We start from the raw sequence: 19,960 nt of genomic DNA on the forward strand, positions 1-19,960 counted from the left end.
CATATATAGAAATATTATAATAATGTAAAAAAAAATCTTATCCTTTCAGGGAAAAGGAAAACGATCGCAATCGTCGGGCTGTAAGCTATGGCGGTGACGTCACCACCTCCCCCCAATCGGCCACCATACCCCGAGCCGCCCCCCGCCGTGTGGCCTTGATGAAGGATCCACCACCACCGCCACCACCCAAACCACAGTTGACATCCAAAGCGGAATCCATATCCCATTTGGGCAGCAAGTACCCGCAGTCCGAGTATAATCTCATACAGAAAATCGACTCGAACAGCACACTTACTGCTCCGGCGCAATATCAACCGCAGAATTTCTATGCGAATACCGGAACAATATCCTCTACGAATGGCTATGGATCGCTGTTGTGTCACGCCAGTTCGACGACCAGTCCGCTGGCGGTCCGGAAGCGGGACAAGCTGCTCCATCGGTTCAGCGATGCCGCCACCCTGGGCAGGAAGCTCAAGAAGAAGAAGAACACGAACCGCACCTGCAGATCCATGACGGAGGCCATCGAGATGCTGGCCGATCCCGTCATCGAGGATGAGTTTTTTGTAAGTACAGCCATTTGATTATAGAAAATATATATATTTCCTGGGAATTACCGAGATTTTTGGAAAAAAAAAACGATACAAGATCATTGATCCTCAGATATTACATATTATTTCTCAAACCAACATTTAAGAGATTATATCATTATGAAAAAGTACTTAAAGCCCTTTGTTTGAATACTTGAAATAGTCTTTTCTACCTTGTTTTGTGAGAACTGTAAACATTGGGTGTGTTTTGCTAGTTACTACAGGTGTACTTCTTAAAAAATTTCCTTTGTTTTCAAAGTTTTTCTTTTGGTTGTTGCCCCTATACGAGGCATCTGCCCCTTCCACAATTTGCCATTTTAGGGGGTGTATTTGTTTGGCTTAAGCCCTTCATTTCGACTCATTTCACTCGGGCTCTGCTCAGCTCAGTCCACCACTCAGTCAGCTTTATCGCAATCGCTTTTGTTCTTGTATTCTTCTCCAGCTGGAAACGCTATCCATTGGAAAATGTGCTCGTGTCCGATAGGCTCTTCAAATTCAATGAATTCATTTAATTTCAGTTCGTTTTTGAAGCTCGTCGCGTTTCGAACGAGAAAACCCCCAAAAAAATAACCGATATTCGTAGGCGGAAGTGTAAAAAAATCAATCTAAAAAAGATAAGGTGAAAGGAATAGGAAGTTTACTGATTGAAACTGAGAAGGGTTATTAAATTTAGTGGAGTGTGAGAAGTGATAAAAGAGAAAGGGAAAAAATTGAATATATTAATGAACAAATATTTAGACGGGGATTTTTGGAACTCACTTATAATAATAACGATTTTTGGTTGGAACTTGTATAACATTTTTAATCAAGTCAAAAATAGGGTATAATTTTCTAACCCCTTTTTAAATAACCTTGAAAAAGTATTTTCCAAGCTGAATCCAATTCGCAATTCATCCAGTAAAAAAGGGGCGTCAGCAATGCTATCAAAAGTTCAATACACTGGACATTCACTGACCCAATCGAGGTACCTTTGAATTTTCGCAATGTTGTTTTTGCTTGTAAACCTGGTATTGGGGTCGAGCACGGCTAAGCCACAATTATTTGCCAAATCAGTCTTTAATTAACCAACTCAGAAGTGACAGATTAGCATAGCTCTCTTTCTATTCCCTGCCTTACTTGTATGACAGCTCGGTGACAGTTCAGGAAGACGAATGTTTCTAACAAAACAAGTGACTCGAAAACTGTGTCAATACTTTGGGTTCGAAAAACAATTTACCTTGCGCAGAGACGAGGGCTCGAAAGGTGAACCCTGGCTAATTGGATTGGCAGTGCGTGCCTTCCAGCAAACAACAGAAAAACAAGACACGGTGTTGCAATAAAATCAAACAATTGCAGTGGAAAATCGAACGTGCAGTGTGCAGAACGTGTTGGTCGCGTATAAACCTTAAATATCGAATATATTCAATATTTTTTTATGAGGTTTAAAAAATATATAATATTGTGTGGCATCGCTTAGGCGTTGTAAAAACAAAATAGTTGCCTACTTTTGTGCGCTGCGAATTGAAAATGAAGTGAATGCTAATGTAACAATAATCATAGCATACTTTTGTGCGGCAACAAAGTACATTTGACCTAAAACAAAAAAACTTAAGAGCTGATAAAAATATACTACTATAATATAGAAGTTTACACTGCTTATATTTTTATAAAAACATATTTTAAATTAAATGCTAATTGCTTAAAACTAATTTTACTGGCACGCCTTCACTTTTTCTATGACTAGTACCAAAACCCACCGCATTTAGTGAAGCGTGCATCTACAAACCATGTAGAAGTTATGTAAAATCATTCAAGTGTATGCCTTAAAACTCTTTTGATTATGTTTTATGGCTTTTGTTTTTGTTTTTAATATCAAAAATATTTTAAGTAACTAAAAAAAAAATAAAACAATTTTTTATTATAAATAAAAAAAGAAAAAAAAAGTTACTTGAGTGTCGACCGTGACAGGACTCGAACCTGCAATCTTCGGATCCGAAGTCCGACGCCTTATCCATTAGGCCACACGGTCGCTTGTTTGATGCGCGCTTAAACTGGAAAACATTTGATACGATGCGCGCGCACAGCCCTGAGTATCTTTATAAATAATCGTATCCACTGGATGCATTATATAGGTGGCGTTTATGAAATACAATAAAATATAAAGCAAACATAAGGGAAATACAAACGAACGACAAAAAAAAATATAAATATGAAGCCCAGCACTCGACGTCGCAGTTTCAAGACGAAACCCCCCAAATCGAATGTGTACAATCCGCTGGTTCGCTATCGCCCGACGGCCTACGTGCGAAATGGCATTATTGGGGGTGGCGAGGGCCCCGGCTCGAGTGGCCTGTACCAGATCAACGACAGGGTCTATACCACCAGCAAGATGTTCCTGCGCGACGGTTACATGTATCCCCGTCAACCCGGCCAGCCCATGGATCCCCGCTATCCCCTCGAGCTGCATGAGTTCCCTCAGCAATTTGGAGCTACGGGTCTGCAGTTGGTCAGTACCCCAAAGGTTCATATTGCCGGGGAGTATCTGGCCAACGACCAGCAGCAGCAGCAGCAGCAACAACACCATCATCAGCAACATCAGCAGGTGCAGGAGCAACAGCAATTGGGCAGAAGAAAGGCCGCTGCAGCCGCTGAAATAAATTTGGCAAATCAGGTTTACTGGCTGGGCAAGCAAAAGTCCAGATCCAGATCCCGCAGCAATAGTGTGGGCAATCGGAGCATTACCAGCTGCATGGGCGGCGGCGGAGGGGGTGGCGAAAGGGAAAGGGAAAAGGAAAGGGATCGTCCTTATATACGAAACGTGGACGATCTCCTGCAGGCGCTGGGCAAAAGAGATGGGGATAACAATGGCAATCTGCTCGAAACTGCATCCACACATTCGTCGACGCAACGAAGACGCTTCAAGAAGGTGAGAAAGAGATTTAAAAAGTATATCAAAAATTTGTATTATTTTCAATGTAATATACTAAGTTGGTTTCCAAAAGTTCTTAAAAAATAATTAATATTCCCTTAAGAAAAGAACCCATTTCTTTGTTCATATTTTTATGAAAGAAAATTTTGTATTTCATTATAATATAACACATCGTGTTGATGGTTTTAAAAAAATGTTGCCACAAGTATTTTTTTTTAAAGCAATATTGAAATATTTATAAATTTAAATATTTGAAAACGTTCTCACTTGAGTTGGAAATGTTCTTAAAATTAGAAGTTGAAAATATTTCCATTTCGCTCGAATCAAGTTGAATTGGCGGTATTTACATTGTATGCCTCAAAAAAATAAAATATTAGTTCAGTCAGCATATACCTAACAAAAAGTTTTTAAATAAATTTATCTTTTCTCTTCTCACCATTTCGATCTAGTACTCAGAACATTGATACCAAAATGTTCTTACACGGTTTTTAAGGACGAATGTTCTCAATTTAAGAACAATGTACTTGAATATTTCTCTCCTTGTATTACTATTTTTCTAAAAAATAACAGTTCTTGTGAGTTTTTTTTTAAGTAAGGAATTTTTCTATAAATTTTCCAAGTACCAAATATTATGGACAACATTTCCAAAAATTACGTAACCCAATTTTAATATTTTGAAATTCTTTACTGGATACTCCAGCCCTAGCAATCAATCACCACATTGCATTGCTCTTGAGCAACTTGAAAATTTGTCAACTGGCCATTGCAACACTTTCAATTGTCGCTGTGGCACCTTTTTTCCATTTGGCCACCTTAATTACATTCGTGGATATATGGAGGTGGTGTGGCCCGTTCCGCCAGGTCATCATCACTCATCATTCGCCGCTTGTCTGCACTGGCCAGAATGGAGGCAGTGAAGCCTACCGCCCCTGGGGTGCGTCTGCGCAAAAATTAAAATTAATGATGTTCGAAATTTCGCCGGGGGGCTTTTGAAGGAAATGGAATGAAGAAATAAACGAGGTGAGAGAGTGGCAAAGGAGGAGGAGCTGGTCTGGTCAGGCGGTAGCTGCTAATTTGGCATCCTCGAACACACCTGTCCCGAAAAAAGATATTCACTTCCAGCCCCCCTTTCAATTTCTCAAAAAGCATCAAAGTCAAAACTCTGCTGGGGTTCCCTTTACCTTTTTTGGGGCCCTTTTTCCTTTGTGACCATTTTATGCATTTTTAACCCGCTGCTATTCAGGCATCCATGACGATTTATTCTTTTACTTGGTTTGATTTTTTCTTTATTTTTTTTTGGTTCGTTTTCGCTATAGTCATTAGTGGATTTATATATAGTTTTTTTTTTTGGCTTAATTCTTCTTTTGCTTGGGGCAGAATTTATGCGCTTCTGTTTCGCAGCCAGATTTGGACTCTGAGGAGCACTTGAGTTTGAGAAATTGGTTGAGTTGATTGTGCTTTTAAACATGGTCATGACAGTGGGTTAAGGGCTATCAGAATGTTCTAGACATTTTTTAAAATTCAAATTGTAAAAAATAATATTGATAATAATGGTTTAAAGAGCGTATAAATTTCCTAGAATATTTTTACAATGGGAAGGGGTTCGCTAACTGATTTATATTACCTCTTAAATTATACTTTGAACCCAATTTGACCCAAAAGGGTTACAATATTTAGGAAATTCAATAAAATTTCGATTCAATCAATCCAAAGCCAGTGTAGTTCGTCTCTGCCCATGACTCAACTTCCGCCGTGTGTTTAAATCCATTAAGAACTCGAATGAAATGAAATAAATTGCAAGTGGAAACCCGAACGAACTAAGCATAAATTTATCTCTTTAAATTCTAGCTTCAGAGTCGAGTCGAAAGGGTTCAGGAATTTTAGCCAAAATGCTGGCGAATAAATACATTTTGCTTGGGAAATGTTATTCAGTGTGACTTCCATATGCAAAGAAAACAAAAAGTTAAAACAATTGGAATGCAGCTCAAGTCTGCCTGGGGACTTCCTCTTTGGCTGCAGTGGCTCGTAAATCGAATAAGGCACACGACTTCGTCTCTTTTCCCTTTTCTGTGGTATCTTTTCTGAGGTTCCGCTGGGGGAAGCGAAGAAAGTGGGGCCACTAACTTGTTAAAAACATTTCACAGATTTTCTTTTGACGCCAGTTTTTTGTCTTTATTTTGTATTTCAAGGCAGTCACGTGCCAAGATATTTTTGTAGACGAATTGCTGCAGCTTATTGAAAATGCAAGGCAGAGTATACTCAATCAAGAAAGAGGGGGAAATCAGTACGATATCTTAATTAAGACTGGGAGCTTATGTTTTTTAGTCAAAATCAACACTTTCTCGAATGACATAAAATAACATATATGGACAATCTCCTGGGCATCTTAGTAATATTTTGTATTCATGAAACTTAAAGAGTTACACAGTAACACATTGAACTCAAACTATTCCCTTTAAAACAAATGGCAAATACCAAATAATAAACCATTTCTTAGGATAAATAAAACCTTCTAATAATATGATAAAATCGAAATAATGCTGTATGCCTTAAGGACAATATTCTTTACACAATCTTTTATTGGTAATCTTTCTCCCAGGCTAAATCGTAAAAGTCTAAATACATTTTTGTTCATAAATTACAGGCCATAAAACTTTTTGCATGCACAGAAAAATATGTAAAATATTTAAATATTAGATTTAAATATTAAACATACTAATTTATACTAAATTGTTCCGTTATTTTAACCTATTTTATAAATTTAATAAATTTTAAATTATGTTTAAATTTTTTGTTAATATGCTAAATGGGATTGAAAAAGAAGAAATAGTTTTCATAAGTGTTGTGACAGTGCAGTTCACTTTCGTGTACAAATCAAATTACCCAATTGCACAGAAAAAAATGTATAATAAATATATATTAACTTTAAATATTACACATACTTATGTATACTAAATTGTTCAGTTATCTTAACTTATTTTATAAATTTTTTAAACTATGTTTAAATTTTTTGTTAATGTGCTAAATGGCATTAAAAAAGCAGGAATCATTTTTATAAGTGTTGTAACAGTGCAGCTAACTTTCGTGTACAAATCAAATTACCCAATTGCAATACAGTGGACACAGCCCCTAAAGCCACTCCCCCCGCCCCTCTTAATTTGTAATCACCGGCAATAGCCACCAGGTGGCGTAGTCTCTGACTTTTTCGTAAGACCCAGCGGAACAATAATTGTGTCAAAAAAAAGACAAACAAAAAAGGCACGCCGACAATTTGAAATGTTGCACGTGCTCAACAGCTCAAGAAAATAAAAAAAAATGGGAAACGACAACGTAGAGATATAAAGTAATTGCAGTGCATTAAGTTTTTGGGTAATTGCTTCACATAAGCCAGGTCATTAACGAAGTCCCGTCCACAAGATTAAAATCAGCGCCTCAACAAACCGCTCAAGTTAATTGAATTTGGAAAATAAAAAAGAAAACAACTAAACTAGACGTAGGTTATCGGTCAGAACTAATCAAATAGATAATTGAAATAGGTAAAACTCAAAAGTCATTATTGCAACGTATTTTTAAATAGTTGCAACATGACCTGGGTTAATACTAAAGTTTTTGACCCATCGCTATTTGGGTTATGGGATTAAAAACGTTTTGTACTCTGGTTTTCCCCGTTTTCCTAGGTCATCTCTCTTGACTTTATGCCTACTCATTTCAGCCACTTGAGTAAACTGAAAACTTATTTTCTTTTGTTGGTTGGTTTGGGTTGCTCAAGGCGTCCACGATAATGGGTTTTTAAAAAGTTTTGGACTGCATTTTAAAGGGGTTTAAATATTACAAGTGTTGTCTAACAATGTTCCTTACATATATAAAATTAAAGGAACTTAGTTACATTTTTTGATATTTACCCTGGCCATATTTTATTAAATCAATTTAAATTCCTTGTCATAAAAATCAATCACTACAAAGTTTATGATAATGGAATTCCTAAGCCTACCTGCAAATCGAAAATCTATATATTTATGTGGAATTACGCCCTTGCAGCCGGTGACTGACTCATTGCATTTCCATTGCACTTCTCCAGCCATCTGTTGAGCTCCTTTTTTTACCTGCCTTTAAGTTCCTTGGCCATTTCGCTCATTGCAAATTCACGGCAGTACTGCCAACAGCAACAACAACCAAACATTCCTATAAATACCAACTTCACACTGCCGCAATGCCAACAGCCACAGAAACAACAAAAGCTTCAGGAGAATTCTGCCAAGTTTTTCTTTTATCTTTGATTGCAAACTTGAACAGCAACAACAACTGGAGAACTCCTTCGCACAAAAAAAAGGGGGCACATATAGAAAGAGAGGGAAACAGGGCTTGTTCCTTGCTTAACCCTTTGGTGTGTAAAACAAAATAGGCCTAAAATGTTATTTTTTTTTAATTATTTATAGTTTGTATAACATAAAAATTTATTAAAAACAAAATTGCCAGTTGAAACATTTTTTAAAGGTCTTTCTTCGTGCTTAACCCTTTGTTATAAAAATCACAATAGAGATTTATATTTAAATTTTTAAATATTATTTTTAGTTTTTATAATATAAAAATTTGTTAAAAACAGTAATTGCAAATTGAATATATATTTTTTTCGGGTTTTTTCTTCTTGCTTTGTTATTAAAATTAAAATAGAGATTAATATTTAAAGTTTTCAAAATATTTTTTTTGGTAAAACAAATCAACGTAGAGATTTATGTTAACATTTTTTAAAATATTATTTTTGGTAAATATATTTGTTTTAACAAAACAGAAGTACAAGTTGAAGAATCATTTATTTTTAAAGATTTCACTAAATGGAACATGAACCTATTTTGAAATACACCAAAATACATAAATTTAACGACATTTGACTTCGCTTATTTTTATGGACTTAATTTAACATAATTTTTAAAGGATTTAAAAAAATATTTTATAATATTTTTAATGAGCCCAAAAGCTGTAGGGTTAAGGAAAGGAGTTGAATTTTGAAGCGAAACCCGTTGCCAGTGCTGCCCATTTTCAAGCGGATTTTGTAGCTTTGTCGCCTCACCACACATTCGAGCGATTTGAGTGAGCCAAAACTCTACACACCTGTACCCACACAGACGCAAAGGTGTCCAATAAAAAGGTCCAAAACCAAACCGGGTTGCCAGCGAAAAGTTGCCGGGCAACATTTTTCGCTCATGTTGCCAGCAACAAGTTTACGTGTTTTGACATCTACCTGTGTATGCAGGTGTGTGTGTGTATGTGTGTGCTTACCTGGCTCACATGAACGCATAGAATGTGCTTAAGTATTGGTGAGTGGGCATTTTTGAGCATATTTTTCGAACTGAACGTTTTCCACGTACGTCGGTCGGCTTTTGCTTTCTTGAGTCTATTTCAAAAGTGGCCAACGTTTGCTGGCGAGTGGACGCGATTAACGGACAAATCGTTACCATACCAAATATCGCGCCGATTTCTTCAATATTTTTTAGTGCTTCGCCCCCTCTCTTTCTAACTCTCTTTGATTTTTTTGTGTTCGTTTTCGTTGGGGGCGCCTGTACTTTTTCCATACGAACTTTGCCGATTTTCGTTTGTCACGCGCGTGTCTCGCGACTGCAATTAATTAATAACCAGAAAAAAAGATATATATATATATATAGATATATAAAAGAAAACCCCACGAAAATAATATCTAACGAAAATTACACGAAAAGAGCCTTAAAGTAAAATGTAATTCAAGTGTCATTCGTGTGTTTTGCTTGGTGGCCAGTTAAATGCTTTAACCAAGTGCCCCTTTGGAAACCTGTTTTTGTGAAAATCTTGAATTTACATTTCTGCAAACAAGATTTGAAATGTGCAACATGTGGCAATAGCGACTCCAGGCAACCACAGTAACCTCCTTGAAAAGCGCAAATTAATCAATTGTTTGCCAACTTCGAAATGGATATAGTCAACGGATCGGCATCTGGCAACCAGCACGTCCTGCCAAACAATCACTTTCGGCATGAATCTTTCCAGCAACAGGTAAAGAGCGGAATTCCAGCGAATTTAGGAGCGATTTTGGAGTTGTTAGCATACAGCATACATATTTGCGTTGTAGAAAAAATGGAAATCAGGTCTTTCATTTATTTTGAAAAATAATATTATTGCTGAAACTGACAGATTGAAGCGTAAATAATATAAAATTAAATGAAATTAGGTGTGATATTGATAATCAATTTAATTATGCAGTGTTAACACCTTTTAAAAAATTTAATTTATTCAAAATACTTTTTTTGTACATATGATGGAAAAATTGAAATTATCTTATACCTTAAGGTTTCGATTAATAGATTCTTGACAGTCAGAATGCCCTTTGGTTATTTTTAATTGGGATGATTAGGTGTCATTATTAGCAGAAAAGTAGAGATCAAAGTGCAATTAAAATGTTATGGTAAAATTATGAAGGTAATATTATTATCCAAACCAACTCAATATTAAATTTATAAACCCCTAAATATTTATTAAATGATTTTTCATCAGATCGGCAAACTCAAACATATATTCAAAAAGTGGGTCAGCTTTAATACAATTTGTTTTTACAAATCTCAGAAAACAATTAAATTAATTAGCGTTAAAAAACGCATGTAAACTGGGTTCGAGACCATCCTTTTTGCCTGCCCATCTTACCGCTCATTAGTTGGGCAAAATCTGTTTACACTCTTTATTTGCTTGAAAACTCTCACCTCATCAGCAAAAACCCCAGCTGAATGAGGAAAAAAGTGCCAAGTTTGCAGTAAGTGAAAATGCATTGAAAAAACGAGGAAACTTTTTATGGACAGACAAACACCAGCCATAAAGGTTATAAAGAAAACAAACCCAAAAAAAAAATAACCGAACAAAGTTGAGGTTTCAACTGAGCAAATTGATGGTTAGTCTGATGCCAAAAGTTTGATAACCCCGCCAAAAAGCCCACCATTTTCACCGGAATAGTTCAATCACAAGAATTGCCTTTGATAAAATCGAAGGAAAAGCCAAAAAACTAATGGCAACCGAAGGAAACTGTTAATTAACATAAAGTGTGTAATTTCATATGCCAAGCTATGGCATAAAATAATTAACAAAACCACAAATTGCTGCGGCAGAGTGAAAGAGAGGCCTGCCACGTAAGTCGAGGACCTCTACCTGTTGGCTCACCTGACTGCAGCGTAATAAACATGGGCCAAAAAAAATGCCAACCCAAAAACTTGTAGTCGTAAAATTAATGAAATTTTTGAAAGTGAAATTTGTATTCAGGTTTTCGTATATTTTTCGGAAAATAAGTATGAAAAAAGCTTTTTTATATTTCAGATAGGCAACGCCGATAGGGAAATTTGATGAAAATAAAGCTATTGTATATTGTAAAATGTATAAAGTCATATTCAATAGGTAGTTAATTAGATCTATTAAATATTCCTAAACTCCAGCTTGACTCTATATAAAACTTAAGATAAATTTAGTATTCAATCAAAGAGTGAATGGCTAGCACATCAATGATTAAAAAAAAATTGTATTTCAGATTTTCCCCTTCATTTTCCATCCGAAGATCAGCTTAGTTAGCTTGAAAAACTTGACATTGCCTAGACTAGACTTCGATTGGCATTCACTTTTTATTTTGAACTCAAGACCTGCCACAATCTCAGAGCGGCGCTCAGAATGCATAATTCATGGCTGGAAATAATAATAAAAATATTATTGTATTGATTATAAATAACCGACTTGACTTGGTCACATTCCATGGATTCAACACCGTTTTTATGGCCATTAACTGATGGCGTTTAGATGCTGGCTAATGACTATTTATGAGAATCTTGGATATGTAGATGCTATAGAAAGTGGAAGTCTAATGATCAGATCATGAGAAACATAAGTAAAGCTTTAAGATAAACTCAAGTATTTGCAGTACATATGTGACAGATTATTTCGCTTCGATTCTAAGCTCCCCTCATAAACTACCAACCATTTCTATCATCTTTCCCATTGCCAAGTTCAGATATCCCATATTTATGAAGACATTTTCAAGCACCTAAAACCGCAATTTATAACCGCCGCTGCTCAAGTTTGTGAAATCCTTTAAACCGATTTCTGGAAAAGCAAATACAGCAGGCCCATAAAGAATCTCTACCACCACATCGAGAGGAAACCAGTTTTACATGACCATAAAGCAAGTAAAAAAAAAAAAAAAGCGAACTCGGCATTCGATCTGGAAATAAAATAAAAATAAGAGAGCCCAGAACCAGAAACACGATTCGAGGCCCTAAGACTCAAGAACTCTCCAAGGATTGAGATTGAGTGAGCCGGAGGTCTTGGGGTTTCCAGTTCCACTCAGATAAAAATAAACTCGCTTCAAAAGAAAGAAAAAGTCTTTGGCCAGCATCCAAGTCAAGTTGTTGAACTGGTTTTTGGTGGCTAAGTAAACGATAGCCGGTGCCCTTTGGAGACTTTTGCGATACCGATCCACCGATCCCCCCGAACCCTAAAAACCGCTCCCTAATATCATGTTTTTTTCTCTCTCGTTTTTATTGATCGAGCGTTGCGGGTGTTGGTTTTTCGTTGTGTTTAACCCATTGATTTATATTGGTAATTTAACGCCATTATTCTGCAGCTGCCAGTCGGTTCAAGTTTGGAAAGTTATCTAGTCATGAGGCCATGAACTGCATTGAATTGATAGGGCAATTGAGTGATTTCTATACCAGAGCGCCCTTCCCATGTTCAGGCAATTACCCAGCCCCCCTGGAAATCCGTTTGTATCTGTATCCATGTCTATGTATCTCCGCCCCAGTCGGTTGCCATGTTGAGCCCCATAATTGTTTGGGCCTCCAATCGGGGAAAACCCTTTTCCACTTTCCCCGCCCGCCCACTGCAGCTGTAAAATTGTTAATTTAGCTTCTGTCTTGTGTTAGTCACGTGAGCTTCAAATTAACTTTTTTTTATGTTGGCTGCACTTTAATGGAGTCATTTCTTACTAATTAACTTGGCTTCCGTTGGGGGGGCAATGTATCATGTGAAAATTTGATTGAAAACAAACGGATTTGGGCAGGGGTATGGGTTTTATTTGCGTTTGGAAAGTATATTTACCGCTGCATATCGTTAAGATCTTAGCCCTGTAGATAATAATAGTAAAGCTTATCATTATATGTTATATTTTTATAGTTCTTAATAAAAAATAGATCAAATAGACTCGTTATAATTATCAGATTTCGCCTTGGAACACCCAACTAGTTCCACCTGCTCTACTTCTCAAAGCCATGGCAAAAAAAAAAACACATTTCACACAACATTTACGCAAAACGATCTTATTAAAAGCCAAGATTTATTAGCATCTTGAAATGGAAATCCGAAATCAAAAGCGACAATCTAGATACAGCAAATAAAACTGGATTTAAAACTGCGACTGTGGTGCAAAACAAAACCCCATCGGGCTGAGAAATGTGTGGTTCATTCAGCAAAGCGTTGCATAGTTTTTAGACTCGAAAAAAATGCACAATAAAACATGTAAAATGCGTTTGAACGCTGCATTTCGTGGTGGCCTAGACTTGTTTTTGGATTTTTGTTTTTGGCAGATTACGAAACCAACTTGGAGGCAGAAACAAACACTGAGCTTTGAGGTAGTGGCAGGCATTGATTGGGAAATGAATGGACACAATTTGTAGTTGTGTATTTGCAGTTTGTGGATATACAAGACCGACCACTTCACTTGACACGCTGCCCCAAACCGCACACACACCGCACCCAGTCTCGAATTCTTGTCGATTGATTCATAATAATGGGTAGAAAACCAGTTCCGAAGCAGAGACACACATTCTGCATACACTGGGAAAAAATACCCAAGTAAACTATAATAACTCTTTGGAAGGAGTATGGAATTTTCATTAATTAACAGCTAGAATGATTCTTAAAAAAATGCAAGTTACATTATAATCCTTTCCATTTAATAATCATTCATCATCATCCTTGTGCATTCATAAGAAACTCTCTCAGGGGACTCGACATGACTTCGTTCTATTCACATCAATTCAGGCAGAACCCTCCTGCCATCCAGCAAATTCCATGCATAATCCAACACACCTGGCCCAATATCTGCGGTTTCTTGCACCTTTTCTCATTTGCATTCAATTAATACCTTTTCATAACCCCACTCGGTGATTCATGCCCCCCATCCCTTAATGTCAACTGAAAAGTTCTTTCTTCTCCAGTTCCATTTGTGTTTTGTTTAACAATAAGTTCCCTTTGTTTCGATTTATGCCAAATATTTATTCGTTTGGTTTTTCACCATAAATAATATTATTTTTTCAGGCAGTTGCTTTTTGCCTGCTTGATTTTTGTTTATAAACATGGAAAGCTGTCGAAGGCTGATAAAAAGTAATTGGCTTTTTCACAGTTGGCATTGTCTGTCATTGCATTTCCACAAAAGGAGAGCAGTGATGTTACTGAATATTTTATTATTCAATTGAGATTTAAATACATGGGTGTGCGAAATATAAATCAAATATTGAAGGGAGTTTAATTCCATGAAGACCATAACATCGTCTAGACTTCATTGAATTATGCACACCTTAAGATTTGACACGATTTGAGTGTGGGTTCGATTAGAGTCGCCTCATTTAATTTCATAGTCAAAGATTTCCCACTCTCCTCGCTTAAATGTCAAAGTTGAATTTGGTTATTTGGGTCTTTGTTTTCCGCAAATTAGGAGAATTACATGTGAAAGTTACTTTCGTGGGGAATATTTAAGCTGAATAAGCCAGAAAGCATGCTAACAAGCAATTTTATATGCAAATCAATCGCCGACTGAATAAAACATCAGCTATCGAAGGGCAGAGAACCAAAAAAGAACTCCAAACTCTGTGAACAGATTCGTTTCGCATTTTTGGCTAATTTCGTTTCTCTTATTTTTTAAACTTTACTTTTTCGCATGCTAATTGAAAGTTTTTTATCGGATTTACGTACGCCTTTTATGTTGATTCGCTTTTGACCGTCTTTTAAATCGGAATTTATATACTCAGATAAAGCCAAAGATTGATGGTTTCAAGCAGCCTATGAATCATTAAAAAAACCTGAATTTCAACCATGTGCTTCATAAGTAAACATAATAAAATATAATCTATTTATTTTGGTTTGAGAAATAATAAGAAATTTGATATTCATGATATGTGGGATTTTCTTTAAGAAGTTATAATGCTCGTAATTATATAATTATTTAACATTTTGCTTCTGTTTTCTCTCCCTTTCTTTGCAGGTGAGTTAAACGTTCTTTTAAAAACAATTTGCCTGCCCTTTGGGGCATATTCGTGAGTATGAATAATTTTAGCATAATTAAGGGAGAAGCTTCTTTCGTCTAGTGAGTGATTCGCCTCGGGCTCATTATATTATGGTCTCATATGATGGATGGACTCTGGATCTGAACTCTGTCATGCATTATAAACCCTATTTGAGCTTGGGCGACGCGACGGGTCATTTAGGTTCATTTTTTGCACACTTTCCAGTTGACTTCCTTTGGCAAAAAACGAGTCCCCATGGAATTGCACATAATTGAGATTAGTTTTGACCGCCAAAAAACCATTGATGCATAAAACACAGTGGATTTCGTAGACACATTAAAACGCAAGGAGCGAAAAAATAATTTTTTCAACAATTTTTAATAAATTGTTCCAGTTTTTTCTTTATTTTTGCACAATTTTTTTGTGATTTTGTGACGCACTGTCATATTTAAAATACTGCACCCCGAAACCCATGCCAATTATTTTTGTGGCGTTTATCTAAAGTGACACCGCAGCCATGCAAATTGCACTTAAATCGATTGTGTGGGTATCGATAATCGTCTGCGGCTGTTCTTTTTTTGCCGTGTTGATGGTTACCACATAGTTTGCATATATTACAAACAAGTAACATTAACTATTATGGATGTTTCAACTCTTTTATTTTTGCAAAGAGGTTTTGAGTGCCAAGCCTCTGGCGTGGGTTTTTTTTGCACTGTTTTGAGTTGAACACTTATATCGGAGAGAACAAATGAAATTGCTTTGGATAAATCATAAATCTAAATACTCAATTAAATGGCAAGTAATAACCCAGATAAAAAACTGAGCAGTTACATAAATTGCAATGGAATTTACTTTACATTTGAATGGGTAATTAATGAGAATGTAAATTTAATAAACATGACAAGTGTTAAGATGTAAATGGAAATTTCAAGACCTCACAAGACAGGATTATATATTGTTGGAAAGAGCGGAATTTTACATACATTGTTCAGCAAATAAAAAAGAGGATTTCACAAAGCTGATTGAAGTTTCAATCATATTTGCACTCCTTGATTGTTCGTATTTGTTCCTTTCAATTCGATTGACTAGATTTTCCTTTGGCCTTTCACATTTTCCACCCAACCTTACATTTATTTCCCGATTGTAGGGATTTCCAGGAAACTTCACCTTTGCTCTACTTTTGCCTGTCGCAATGCACACAGTGATTAGAATGTGACATAATGATTTCTTCCCGGAGACGTGCCAGTCGGCATTTTTCCAGTTCCTTTGGCACTTCATGTTTCCTTCGTCTGAAATGTACAATGTAAGCCCCCCTCACTCCTTGTTTGCCTTGGAAAATTACACACTCATTTTCAGAGTGTTTACTTTTTGCATACGGAAAGAAGAGATAGTAGCAAGATGTAGGAGCAATGGAAAACGTATTCCGTAGCCAGTATCCTGTTGTATCCCATTTCCTGTTTACATATCGTTCATATACAAAAAAAAAAGTAGAAAAAATGGAGTAGGTGTTTGCTCTGGGCCATAGAAAGGCACACAGAGCACCATTGTGTGTTGAGGATAACACGTCCTGACAAGTGAAAGGATGCTCGAACGCTTTTTATGCGGATGAGGACAATGGCCAGGGGCAGAGTGGTGGGCTTTAAGGATTTGCCCGGGTTAAAAATACCGACTAAGTAGGGTAATCTCTTTAAAATCGATATTTATAATGATAAAATTGATCATCACTGCCTACGCTTAACGATGTTAAAATTCTAAAATGTCTGAATTTTTATAGAACACTAATTTATAAAGAAAGAAAAAAAGCAGAGGATGCTTAGTAGGTGTTTTCAAAATTTTACCCTGCTCTATATTGTGAGTTGTGTCCTAAGATAAAATACAAAATGTTATGCATTGAAGAGAATCTTTCAATTTGTGACTTTATATCCTTTAGTTCTTCAATTCAAAAGATCTTAAGACCCTAGTGACGATGGATCTTTACTCCCTTTTTGGCTTAAGAATTTTTTATCTGTCGTCATCTCTCTCTGTATCATCACCTTTCCTTTTATAGATCTTATCTATCGAATTTCAAGTAAAACCAAGGTTAAGCCTGCATCCCAGTTTAATCCTTCCTGCACGCCTGACCCAAATAAGTTACCTAAGGTCATTTTCATTAGACAGCTAAAATCTATCTATAGATACAGATGCATTCCCGAGGGCATTTCCATTTTCCATTTCCAAGTGGCACGCATGCGCACCATAACTCAAACACATGAACGCACTTTGCTGGAAACTCAATTGCAATGGATTGGTGGCGGGCAGGGGAAAAGTGGTGGGGTGCCTAATTTATATATAAGAAACGAAATCTAGAGTTTTGTAGTTCAAGCACGTACCACGCACAAAGCGAAAAATAAAAAACAATAGAAAACACTCGACAAATGGGCACAGATAGAAATTCTTTCGAACAAAAAATGCCCATGAGAGTGGCCTGAGTTTGGTTGGAAAGTTTTCATATCCATAGTGTATATAAGTATATATATATGAAGATTCTTATGCCGCCTATACATATATGGTTGAATTTCATGCTGGGCCTTTCGATTGCCGCACTTTAAGCTGACTGCAAAACATTAGCACGTCGCGACGGCATAAAACCCGTTAAATGTTCCCCAAAGGACAAACGACAGACACTCAGACGCTTTATTTAGTCTGACTCAAATGCACTGGAAAAAATAGATATCAAATTATTTTTTTACTTCAATTAAAATATACCTTAAACCAAAGATAAACTAGGGAGAAGTATTATTTATAGCCTATGTAATATTTAATTTTAGAAATTCTAGAAGTTTTTACTTCTTCCATAAAGATTCAATTTTAGTTTCCAGTGACTGCACAGGCGTTATGCAAATTTTGTTATTGAAAAGCTCTTGGCCAAAATGACCCCGACCTGTCAAGTGGGTGGTGGGTTTCCGGCCTGCTTTCGCCCACTTTCTCCCGTATCCTTCCACTCACCTTGTCACGTGGCCATTACCACCGACATTCCCCCATGCTTCCGTTTTGGTAATCGCCACAGACAAGTCGTATGTCATCTACGTGGCCGCCAGGATAACGTAACCTCGACCAGTTGTCGTTGTTGTGGATGTGCCTGTGGTGTCCTCCAACAATATCACAGTCTGCATCCGCATCGCATCCTGTGGAACCACAGAGGTGCTGAAGGGGGAAAAGCCCTGTTTGATGTCGCTTAACACCCAACAGACAAGTGGCCAGCTGGGGGACGGGAACACGTTTCAAGGACCTCTGACATGCATACGAAATAGCTCCCGAAAAGAGTCACATCTGCCCAGAATGCATTGCCAATTTGACATTATGGTGATCCATGGTGGAATTGGAAAAGTTCAAAATTTCTCTACCTTAAACAATCTTAAATCAGCTAATCAGCATTTGGAGTTTAAAGACGCGGTAAGCTTACAATTAATTGCATCAGTAAAATTCCAGAGATAAAATAAACCTCCCAAACAAGTGTTAAACAACCTGCTTGACAACTGATTTACGTTATAAAGAAATATGATAGTCCATAAAATTTATTTCGCTAGTCAACTCCAAAAATTCTCAATAATTTGTCCAACATGTGTTGGTACACCATATATTTTGTTCACTGAATGAAAGCAATACTTCAACATCTGGTGAGCCACCCTACTGCCAGAAGGCCAACTAAAAACACAAACAGACTTTTTGGTGTATCATTAAACAAGAACGAAACTCGATAAAAAATCCTTTTCTTGCAAACTTATTTACTTTGGTTCGTGCTTCTTCGACGAACAAAATGCAACTTAAAAGGAGAAGGTGAAAAAGAAAAAAAAACAGAACTTTTGGCAGGCCAAATTCAACAGCGCTGCCAAGTTTTATATACAAAGCTTTATCCTGAGAAGAGGAAAAAATACGAAAAATATAGAGAGAGGGGTACTTAAATTAAAATTGTCATGGCTGATTGCACTTTTGTGCCTGTATGTGTGTGATGCACAAGAGTCAATTGTTTATCAATTGAGGTACACAAAACACAAAGAGCAGCCACCACTTTTCAGGGGTTCGGTTCTTCGAGTGGAATTCGTTGCAGGAACATACCATCCACAAAGGTCGTGTCCCGACATGTTTTTCGCCTCTTGGGTACCTGAATGCCCCTAGGAATCTTTCAAGATTCCTACCTGATCTGATCTCTGGGACCAAAAGAAAAGACTGTACGACGAGAGCCCAGGGAAGCAAGAGAAATAGATTAAAAATTCATTAAATCGTTGATAAATTGCGTGAGACCCAAAACTATAAAATGGGTTAGTCGTTAGACCCTTTTCCAAACTCAGTAGGTGTTGAACAAATTTAAGGCGATCATTTAGATGGGATCTGGAGACCTGGGGCCCTCTCTATGATTTATTTATCTGCAATGGTATATCATTGTTTCCCCGCTTGACCCCAACAACTATCTGTATCTACACATATGTATATGTCTATGCAATTCAATATATCTGTATATATCCCAACAATATTTGCCTTTGTTTTAGTGGCTTTTTAGCTTTTGGTGGTGACCTGTGAGTGTGAGTCGACTGTCTTTTGTTTTTTTGCCCACTATTTTGGCACCAAGTTTCCTCGCCGACAACAAGAAATTCTACTTTATAGGAATTCCAGACTAGAGCTCTATTGTTTGGCAGCTTTCGTGGTATTGGCAATGGCGTCAGAATCGTTTACATATTTTTTGCCATCGGCCAGCGGGACAGAGGGAAAAACTATGCTGCCTTGTTGATTTGCTTTTAATTTTGCATAAATATGCGAGATTCTAGAGGCGGGGATCCGGCGGATTCGGGGTGATGCTGTGCTGTCAGTTGCAGTCTCAGTTGCTGACAGTCTGGATGGTGGATTACTTTACTATACATCTACATATATGAATAACTACGTACAGTGAGGCTTCTATAAGAGTAGATTTCAAAGAACAGTAGCCATAACTTACAAAAAAGATTTTTAATTAGACTACTTAACATTAGTTACTTTTTGAATCTCAGACTTATGTATTATCAGACATTATTTCTTTGTAGTTCCCCTTAACGAAGTTCCACTGTGTGAATGTTTATCTGCATATGGTAACCCTCTACCCCACACTCTTTTTAAAGCTGCCTCTTGGCTTTTGCTGTCTTTAAAATTCATGAATGCAGCAATTTCTGCATCGC

The 19,960-nt window shown here is 36.8% G+C and overlaps 1 protein-coding gene and 1 non-coding gene across 14 annotated transcripts in view; one reads left to right on the plus strand and one right to left on the minus strand.

The window, feature by feature from the left end:
• pyd (zonula occludens-like protein polychaetoid) overlaps window positions 1–19,960 on the plus strand; it is a 92,043-nt gene that overhangs the window by 50,772 nt on the left and 21,311 nt on the right. For 9 of the 13 annotated variants that reach the window (XM_065866351.2, XM_065866350.2, XM_065866340.2 and 6 more), the window contains one exon: window positions 50–563. In XM_065866351.2, coding sequence (XP_065722423.2) covers window positions 50–563 — 514 coding nt within the window. Of the gene's footprint in view, window positions 1–49; window positions 564–2,760; window positions 3,493–9,216; window positions 9,520–19,960 lie in introns of those variants that run through there. The other 4 variants (XM_065866342.2, XM_065866354.2, XM_065866343.2 and 1 more) reach the window with 3 other exon arrangements.
• Window positions 2,523–2,595, minus strand: TRNAR-UCG (transfer RNA arginine (anticodon UCG)). The gene has a single exon. It is a non-coding gene; the product is annotated as a tRNA-Arg (tRNA).

The sequence above is a fragment of the Drosophila suzukii genome, chromosome 3, assembly GCF_043229965.1.
Source record: "Drosophila suzukii chromosome 3, CBGP_Dsuzu_IsoJpt1.0, whole genome shotgun sequence".
Taxonomy (NCBI): domain Eukaryota; kingdom Metazoa; phylum Arthropoda; class Insecta; order Diptera; family Drosophilidae; genus Drosophila; species Drosophila suzukii.